This window comes from Hippocampus bargibanti, linkage group LG17, assembly GCF_051943395.1.
Source record: "Hippocampus bargibanti isolate YZ-2025 linkage group LG17, ASM5194339v1, whole genome shotgun sequence".
NCBI lineage: Eukaryota > Metazoa > Chordata > Actinopteri > Syngnathiformes > Syngnathidae > Hippocampus > Hippocampus bargibanti.
In genome coordinates this window covers 1,262,510-1,272,281 of record NC_142750.1, presented here as the reverse complement: position 1 = coordinate 1,272,281, position 9,772 = coordinate 1,262,510, and the positions used below count along the sequence as shown (strand labels likewise).

General features: G+C 37.0%; 1 protein-coding gene across 2 annotated transcripts; it reads right to left on the bottom strand.

Annotated features, from left to right (window-relative positions):
* Window positions 1–643: 643 nt before the first annotated feature.
* Window positions 644–8,833, bottom strand: rab11fip4a (RAB11 family interacting protein 4 (class II) a). Of its 2 annotated transcripts, none has more exons than XM_089018565.1 (14): window positions 8,424–8,833; window positions 7,771–7,844; window positions 7,270–7,358; window positions 7,022–7,144; window positions 6,202–6,336; window positions 6,083–6,118; window positions 5,293–5,401; window positions 5,103–5,206; window positions 4,035–4,175; window positions 3,808–3,889; window positions 2,520–2,657; window positions 2,298–2,444; window positions 1,707–1,850; window positions 644–1,624 (listed from the first exon to the last, which is right to left on the bottom strand). In XM_089018565.1, exons 2-14 carry the CDS (start codon window positions 7,792–7,794, stop codon window positions 1,508–1,510), a joined length of 1,389 nt encoding a protein of 462 aa, XP_088874691.1. In that variant the 5' UTR covers window positions 7,795–7,844; window positions 8,424–8,833; the 3' UTR covers window positions 644–1,507. The 2 variants fall into 2 exon arrangements, with proteins under 2 accessions (XP_088874691.1, XP_088874692.1); XM_089018566.1 differs by having other exon boundaries at window positions 7,279–7,358.
* Window positions 8,834–9,772: the final 939 nt, after the last annotated feature.

Below are 9,772 nucleotides of genomic sequence, written 5' to 3'. Positions count from 1 at the left end.
CATAGACAGTCATAATAATAATACTACATTTCATTTATAAGCGCCTTTCAAAACTCTCAAGGTCACTTTACAGTCACAGGATACCTTTTTTTGTGGGTGAGCAGCGGCAGCCACACGCGCCAGCGTTCACTCAACCCAGAAGTGACTCAAATAGAAAGCTAGCTAGTTAGACAATAGATAGCTAATAATAACAATAATCATAATAATACATTGTATTTATAGCACATTTCAAAACTCTCAAGGACATAGCTAATTGATAGGTAGCTAGATAGCTATATAGCTAATAGCTAGCCAGCTAGATAGCAAATAGAAAAAACGACATAATTCCTAAGTTATTTGGGTCTGGAGTTATCCAAGCTTGAAATAAATCCACTAGAGGGTAGCGTTAGCCAGGAAATAAGGCCAAAGAGAAGGCCTTGGTGTCGCCAACTCCAAATCGGATTAAAGCAACAGTTCAATGGACACTTATTTGATGCTACCGGGCCTGCAAACCTGATTGTGAAGGCGTCCAGGTCAATTTCTGACCCTGGTAACAAATGCTAGCTGAAATGCGATTGGTTAAATCCCTAAATACGAAAACGCACATCTGGAAGCAGTACAAGACGGGAAAAGTAAGGAAAAGAAGCTTAAAGACAATTTGGATTTATTTCATAACAATTCATGGACAAAATCTCATTCACATCAGTCTGCGATTCAGATATTTTTAGGCCAGCAGAGAAGGCCGTCCCAGAAAGGTCTACCACTGGTAACCGGGGAAACAATCCAATAAGCAGGCTGTCATTTGGCGGATTAAATGAAGCCATCTGGTTGGCAATGATTGAGCCAAATCATTTCTGTGTTGACATTGGCCTTAGATGGCCTGGTGTTGTTCCTTCTTCCATTTGGGGACAATACAATACAATACAATACGATACAATAAAATATGATACAATACAATACAATACAAACATTATTTGTACAAAAGAATGATTTTTTTTGTGCAGTTGTACATTTCATTCGGGAATAGCAGTGAATGAGTTAATTGTGTACACCTAAAATGCAATGTTACACTAAGATAATAATAAATAAACAAGATCTTATAATAATAATACATTTCATTTGTAAGCGCCTTTCAAAACTCTCAAGGTCACTTTTCAGTCACAGGATCAGTTGTTGTGTGGGTGAGCAGCGGCAGCCACATGCGCCAGCGTTCACTCAACCTGCTAGTAACTCAAATAGATAGAAAACTAGCTAGCTAGCAACCAAATAGCCAGCCAGCTAGCTCGCCAATAGATAGCTAATAGATAGCCAGCTAACTAGATAGCGAGCTAATAGATATCTTGCCTATCAACAGCATTAAAATGTAGTATTTCTACATGATGACATACAATACGCAATGAAGTACTGTTTGAGAGACTGAATTAAATGATTTTTTACACAAATCACAGTTAAATAATTTACACTTGTTTCACAAATACATCTAGTTTTAATAAATATAGTCGGAAAAACGTTGAGGTACGAAGTCTGTTTAACATTTAATCTCCAGGATGGAGGGGTTATGGTCAAGAATGGCCAAAATGATTTTATCCATATATTTCCTCAAACGCAGGTTGTTCTCCTCCTGTCCTTTCAAAGCATCGACCAACTGAAATATTACCAAAAAAAGTGTTTTCATCAAACAAATATGGATGGAAATCCCTTTGAAGGGAGGAACAATGCAAACTGACCTCATCCCGTGAAGTGTTGTCAATCTCCGCAGCAAGACATTGGACCTTGGAATGGGAGGAAAACAGGTTCTTCTCCTCATACAAACTCAGACTTTGAATCTGAGCGTTCAAGTCATCGTTTTGATCTCGTAATTTATGGTTTTCCTGTCAAAACACACACAAAAAAACACAATTCCCTTCAGACAGTAGTCTGGCTGAAACATTATTAAGTGTGTCCACTCCAGTGCCAGGGTTTTTGTCATTGTCACTCGAATTCCAGGACCCACAGAATATAGGTAACATCCGACTTACGACCGAGTTCCCTTCTGCCCAAACGGTCGTAAGTCAAAATGGTCGTAAGCAAGACAGCTAGACTGCTTACAGCCAGTCAGCGAGATAGCTAATAGCTAGCTAGCTAGCTAGCTAATGAATATATGAGTCGCAGTCGCAGCTAGCTGCAGTCAAGGTTCTATCGTCATCCGATAGTTATTCACGGATGGATTGATTCCGACATAGCACGACTGAAGGCCTAGCTGTCACCAATGGTAACAACTAGTCAGACTAAACCAGAATGTGACGAAATGAAAGCGTATTGCCGATTTGCATGGGAACCTGTTTCAATTTTTTGACTTCCTGTTCCATTTCCATCTCCCGAGGTTTGGTATTGTGCTCCGAGAGGCCCTTATGTTTTCCCGGATTCTCCATTTCCATCCGAAACAGCTGCAAGTAGTCCAGTTCTCTGCGAAGATCATCGATCAGCTGTAGGGTGGAGTAAGAATGAGGATCAATCATCGATATCGCCATGGGGAAATTTCCTACCAGCTGGATGTTTACCTCTTGCATGGCTTCCTTTTCTTTATGAAACTCACGGCGATTATGCCAAAGTTTGTCCATTATTTTCCGATAGAGGTCCATCTCGTCTTTTAACCTCAGGCTTGTGTCCTCCAGCTTGTCCATCATCTTCTGCTTCTCCTACAAAGAAGTCAACCAAATGAAGTTAACTATCCAAATTTGAGGATGGAACAACATTGCATTAATAAATCCAAACTATTTCAGTGTTGAATGTGGAATTTTAGGAATAGGATATAATTAGCTATCTAGCTGGCTACCGAGCTATCTATCAGATAGATGTGCCAGCGCTCATAAATGAATAGCTACAATGAATAGCTAAGAAAACATATTAGCTTGATCGCTAGCTATCTATTATTTATCTAACTATCTATTAACTATCTAGGTATCTATTAGCTATCTATTAGCTAGATAGCTTTCTATCTTTTTGAGTTATTCTGGGTTAAGTGAACGCTGGTGCATGTGGCTGCCGCTGCTCACCCACAGAAAATCTTAACCTGTGGCTGTTAAGTGACTGAGAGTTTTGAAAGGAGCTTAGAAATGAATTAATAATAATAATAATAATAATAATAAATGTCTATGGGTGAGCAGCGGCAGCCACATGCGCCAGCGTTCACTCAACCTGGACGTAACTCAAATAGATAGAAATCTAGCTAGCTCACTAGCCAATACATAGCTAATAGCTAGCCAGCCAGATAGATAGATAGCAAGCAGCCAGCTAGGTAGCTATATAGCTAATAGCTAGCTAGATAGATAGCCGACCAAGGAGCTAGATAGCAAATAGATAGCTAGCGAGATTAGATAGCTAGATAGCTAGATAAATAAATCAGGAAATATTCACACTAAATGCTGATTTCTATGTTAAATGCTAATAGATAGCTAATAGATGGCTAATAGCTAGCTAGCTAAATAGCTAGCTAGTTGTGTTAATTTCATTCTGTCTCCTTATTATCTGTTACAAATCAGCTAGAAAGCTATATAGCTAATAGATAGCTAGCTAGATAGCAAATAGCTAGCTGGATATGTTACAATTCCACAAAAAAGATCCACTTTAAGGCTGTAAACTGCTGCGGATATGTAAAGTTGTACACAACAAGCTAGCATTAATTTTGCGAATAACGTTTTCGTCATTCATTTGTCACACTATTTTTGTGTCACATGTGAAAACGATATGAAAACAAAAATGGAAGTTGATATGTGATAGAGAATGGACAAAATCAAAGTTATCATATTTAAAAGTTTTATGAGAGCAGATATGATAAAAAGAACTCACCTGGTCCAGTTTCTCCGCCTGACACTTGTGTCTCTGCACGTTTGTCTTCATTTCCCCATTTTCTTCTTCCAACTGCTGAATCCTACGTGGGAAACGGGTATACGGAGAATAAAAAATACAATAAAATAAAAAAACTCTTTCTGATTTTTTTGGTGTTTAGATAAACATGCTGACAAATTGAAAAAAAAACTAGAATTAAGTTGAGGTTGAACTCTTTGTATTTGTACCTGTTACACAGAAAGTTGATCTGTGTGTTTCGTTCTCTCTCCATTTTGCAATAAAGTTGGCTGTGCCTCTTTGTTTCTTCATCCAGATTTTGATCTGCCTTTGATTCGTCATCCTTCATCTGCTCTTCTAGTTCATGTACGCTGCCATCAAGACATACGCATCACATTGAATGAGGTTGTAAAAAACATTGAGTGGACTTCTGATAAAGACCACATTTTATGGCAACAAAAAAAGATTGAACACACCAACATTTTTATTTATTTATTTATCTATTTAATTATTTATTTCACTATTCGCTTATTTAATTGTTCTTTAATCTATTTACTCATTTATTTACTTACTCATTTATTCTTTTAGTAATTTATTTATTTATTCACTTGTTCATTTTTTCATTAATCTATTTACTCATTTATGTACTTGTTTATTTATTTACTCATTTATTCATTCACTCATTTATTTATTTGCTCATTTATATATTTATTCACTTATTTATACATTAATCTACTCATTTATTTATTTACACATTTATTTACTAATTTATTTATGCATTTATTTATTTACTTGTTTATTTACTCATTTACTCATGTATTTATTTACTCGTGTATTTACTCATTTGCTCCTTTATTCATTCATTCATTCATTCATTCACTCATTTATTTATTTACTCATTTATTCTCACTCATTTATTTATTTATTTAGTCACTTATTTATACATTCATCTATTTACTCATTTATGTACTTACACATTTATTCATTTACTCATTTATGCATTTATTTATTCATGCATTTATTTACTCATGTATTTATTCATTTACATGTTTATTTATTTATTCATTTACTTATGTATTTATTTATATTAATAATAATAATAATACATTTCATTTATAAGCGCCTTTCAAAACTATTCATTCATTTATCTACTTATCTATTTATTTGTCTATGTATCTATTTCTTTCTTTATTTTAATCTAAACAAAATGAGGTCAGCGTCTAATTTGTGAAATGATAATTCATATTAAAATGCGAATAAATGACAATAAATTCAAACAATGTGTCCGATTAACCTACCGATGGACAAGTTGCGTATTTTCCTGTTTGAGTTTGGATTTCAGCTGCCCATTGGCAAGACTGTGACTCTCCAGCTCCGTCACCTTCTTCTCAAGAAAACTCACCTGAAGGACATGTCAGCGTTCCAGTAAATTGCCACCTTATCGACTTGAGCAAACGTCTCGTCACACTACACGTTCTGTGTCAGTACCTTCTCGGTAATGTTGAGATCACAGGAGTCGATACTCTCTGCGAACAAATCCTCCGTGCTACTCCCTGGACTGGAATCGAGCGCATTGTGATTCACCTGGAACAGCTGGCTAGAAGAACGAGAAGACAACAATCGTTTTTTTACTTTCGTTTGACATAAACGATCATGTAAACAATCCAAAGGATACAATCCAGCTGTTTAATGCTGATGAAACCGGCCACTCCATTCCATCAAGCCATCAACGACCATCACAGACCTTGAAAGTTTTGAAAGGCGCTTAGAAATGAAATGTATTATTATTATTATTATTATACCTAAAACGACTTTATTATACAGTACAGTTTATTTCTTTCAGTACAATAGCATAGCACATTTATTATACATAAAATAAGGTATATTTTGTGTACTTTTAAGGCGTAGAAAATAAGAAAATTATGTTTTATGGGGACCTGGGAACGGATTATTCTCATTTTAATGGTTTCCTATGGGAAATTAATGTTTGGGATACACACTTTTCGCCATACACACTCTGTCTGTGAACCAATTAAGTTCATAAGCCAAGGTATCACGATATAAATGTGTTTAATTGCAATTCACTTTTGGTTGATTTGAATCATAGCTGTTTTTGTGTTCTGAAACAATCAGGACTTGTTTATCACTAAGACCGTAAAACCATAAAGAAAGGATAATTTGGTTTGACGTGGACCAATTTTGCCATAGCAAAATATGCATCAATATAAAGTCAAATTACGGTCGCGCATGAAACAAATAAAAGGGCAAAATGACTCACTGTCCAAATGCTGTGCTGGATATACTTCTGCTGGGGCTGAAACACACGACAAGAAACAGCTGACTATCAATAAACATTGGATCTGTACTCGTATCATGTTTGAGTCTGCGTGCATCTACCTGCTCGCCTTGAGGTTTTGAAGGCGAGCATTCAAGTCGTTGAGCAGATTGACTTTCTTGCAGCACTGAGAACAGTTGATATCCAGCAGTTCGCTGGAATAGAGTTGCCGCATTTTCTCAGTTGCGTGTCCTCCACTGCGGTGACAAAAATAACCAAAATAATTCACACTGTAAACAAAGGAGTACATTTAGCTGAAAATGCACATGCAACGCTCTATTTGCATTATATTTCTGGCAGATTTTTCTTGCAGGGTTAAAGGACAACCGACAAGTTGTGTCTATAATTTGTAAAATGGCTTCAAATGACTTCGACTGAGCGTATTTTACAAAGATTCCACCGCATATAGCTATATTTTACGTTTTAAGACTCGTGCTGAATATTCCAGAAGTCTTGTTTTTGAGTTGGTGACGAGTCCTCACGTTACGTCACTGAAGGAACACCCCTGACCGAAAAAAGACACATTGTAGCAGTCCTTCCATCACGTCAATGCATTTTGCTGTACTTTGTTTGGTCTGAAAACTTCATGTAGCACCAAAGAGGCAGAAGAGGGCGACAAAGCTCCATGTAAGGAATTAATCAGCCTGTGGAAACGGCCTGATTAATTCCTTACACAGAGCTTTGTCCCCATTTTCTGCCTCTTTTTTAGATGCTATAAAACATTTTTCTGATGTCAGTTAGGAAACAAAAAAGTGATGTCGGTTGTCCTTTAAAATAGCAGACACCAGCTACTTGAATCACAACGCAAATTATGATATCATCTGTTTTTTCCCCCCTAAAAAAAGTAGATGCAAGTGAATGTTTTTCATGGTATCCACCAACCTCGATTGATGAGAGGATCCCATATTTGAGAAGCATTTAGTTTGGGATTCATTTTCATGGACGGGAATGCTTGGAGAGTAATCAACATCCTTCCCTTCGCCGTAGTCTTCAAATTTTTCCTCCCTGGAATTTAGATTGAAACGAGTTAGCGTCTCCCTGACAGATTCCCACTCACATATGAGTGAAATAAAATAAAAACAAAATAAACAAATATAACCAAATATCATTAAATCTAAATAAATAAATACATTTCATACTCCTCCTGAACATGCAAGCAGCTCTCTGGGTCAGGTTGTGTGCATAAAATAACGGGAAGATCCAGTTTTGCCTCCGTATTCTACAAAAAGAAAGACATGAAAAAAGGGATATTAGAGAAAAAGGGGAAAATTAACTATATTATTGACATTACGGTAGGAGCTTCATTTAGAGGGATCCACTGTACTGTCTATGGCTTTATAGACATTATTGTTTGAGTGTGTGCCATGAGATGTTTACAATGTAAAATAGACAATCTGTCGCCTTTAATTGGCAACTATAATTTGGCTTGGTGATGAAATGCTGACTACATGAGGGGAAAGACTAATGGATGATTCATTGTCTTGACACGGCCTTGTGTCGTATTTCATGTGCGTAGTTGTATTTAATGTCCCAGCTCCCAAATCCGTGTTGCTTAATGACACAGATAGAAGAAGGAGAAAGTAACTTTTTGTTGTCTCATGCTAAGAGTAGTCATGTGCTGAGTGTTTTACCTGCAGATGCTGAGAGCTCTCCATCAAAAATGATTTCTTCGAGGAAAGACAGCAAATAGGCAATGTCTCATAATCTACCAAGACAGGAAAGATTAGGCAGTGTTGAATATTGATATTTAAATAAATGTGACTGCTCATTAGAAACATCCATTTTAAATGGGGCGAACGCGAGAGAAAAAAAAACATTTTTGCTAATTTTACCATTGTGGGACTATTATAAGCTTTACGATTCGATTTTATCTGAATGAAAATTAACATTTTTGTTTAATGGCAAACATTTTGGTTAAACGTGTGGGTAAATATGTCTGCTCACTAGCAACATCCATTTGTAAATGGGGTGAACGTGAGAAAAAAAATACTATTTTCGCTAATTGCCCCATTGTATGACTATTAAAAGCTTTACGATTGTAATTTATCTGAATTAAAATGAACATTTTTGATTAATGTCAAAGCAACAATGGTGGAAAAAATATTCGTGATGGGTTGCTTTTTATCCATTACAATGCAAAACGCGACAAACAGACAGCCAGGAAAAATAGCGTGACATTAATTGCCCGTAGATAACATTTTAATCAAATATACAACACGGGCAATATTTATATAATCACCGTATATTAAACATTTTAATCATACGTCGTTTGCGAGCGTCCTACCTGGTCGCCTTGGTCACAATGAAAGACCACTTTGTTCACCAAATGATTGATGATGATCGATGAAAAACACGCGTCGAAAACCTCCTCTCGGTAACAATAACACGAATAACTGGTCGAAATATCGCCCGGTTTGTTTAATTTAATAAAATGGCACCAGCGATAACATCGTAGCCGCCATTGGCGTCGAACAAGTGGGAACGTGTGGCCACAAACGATGCGGCTCGAACAACCCAAGCTGACGAAGAAGGAAGAAAGAAATGCTGCGAAAATAAAATACGCGACGGGGGTTCGATTCGTAACAACAAAAGCTGTCATTTCACGTAGCACACATGAGCAAAAGCAAAGTTTGTGGCCATTTATCCAAGCTAGTTATCCCCATGGTGGTCGCAGGTGTGCTGGAGTCTATCCCGGTTGTCTTCAGGCAGTCGACGGGGTACACCCTGAACTTGTTGACAGCAACTCGAAGGGCATACAGCAGGGGTGTCAAAGTCATTTTGTTTGCCACGGGCCACATTGTAGTTACGGTTTTCAATTCTCTCCATATATTACTTTCAGAATGCACAACAATGAATGAATACAGTAATCCCTTGTTTTTCCGCTGTTAATGGGGACCAGGACCACGCACGATAGACGAAAATCCGAGAAGTGAATATAACATCCAACATCTCATATAAAATACAGCGATACTTTGGCTTACGAACTTAATTGGTTCCCAGACAGAGTGTATAAGGTGAAGTGTGTATGCCAAACATTAATTTCCCATAGGAAACCATTAAAATGACAATAATCCGTTCCCAGGTCACCATAAAACATGATTTTCTACTGTCTCATTTTCTAAGCCTTAAAACTACACAAAATATACCTTATTTTAGGTATAATAAATGTGATATGGTATTGTAATTAAAGAAATAAACTGTACTAAAAATAAAGTCGTTTAATTTACCTTTGTGATGGTCGTTGATGGCTTGATGGAATGGATTGGCCGGTTTCATGAGGAATGTAGCCTTCTTCTTCCACCATCTTGAGAAATGATTCCTTGAAAGCTTTGTCAGCTTTATCGTCACAACTGGCTGCCTCACCATGACGAATGACACTATGAATCCCTGTACGACGCTTAAAGTTCTCAAACCAATCCGTGGCTAGCCTTGAAATCATCAATGGATGACGAACTTCCAGGTCGCCTCTTGACGATATCCGTGTATATCCCGAAAAATAGTTTGTATGCCGACATTAAATTCTCATGAATTTAACGTTCGCAAGCCGAAAAGTCCGTTAGTTTTTACATTTCACTGTGAGCAGACATTTTTCATGAACTCTATGACGATCGTTCATCTTGCTACAAAGACAAG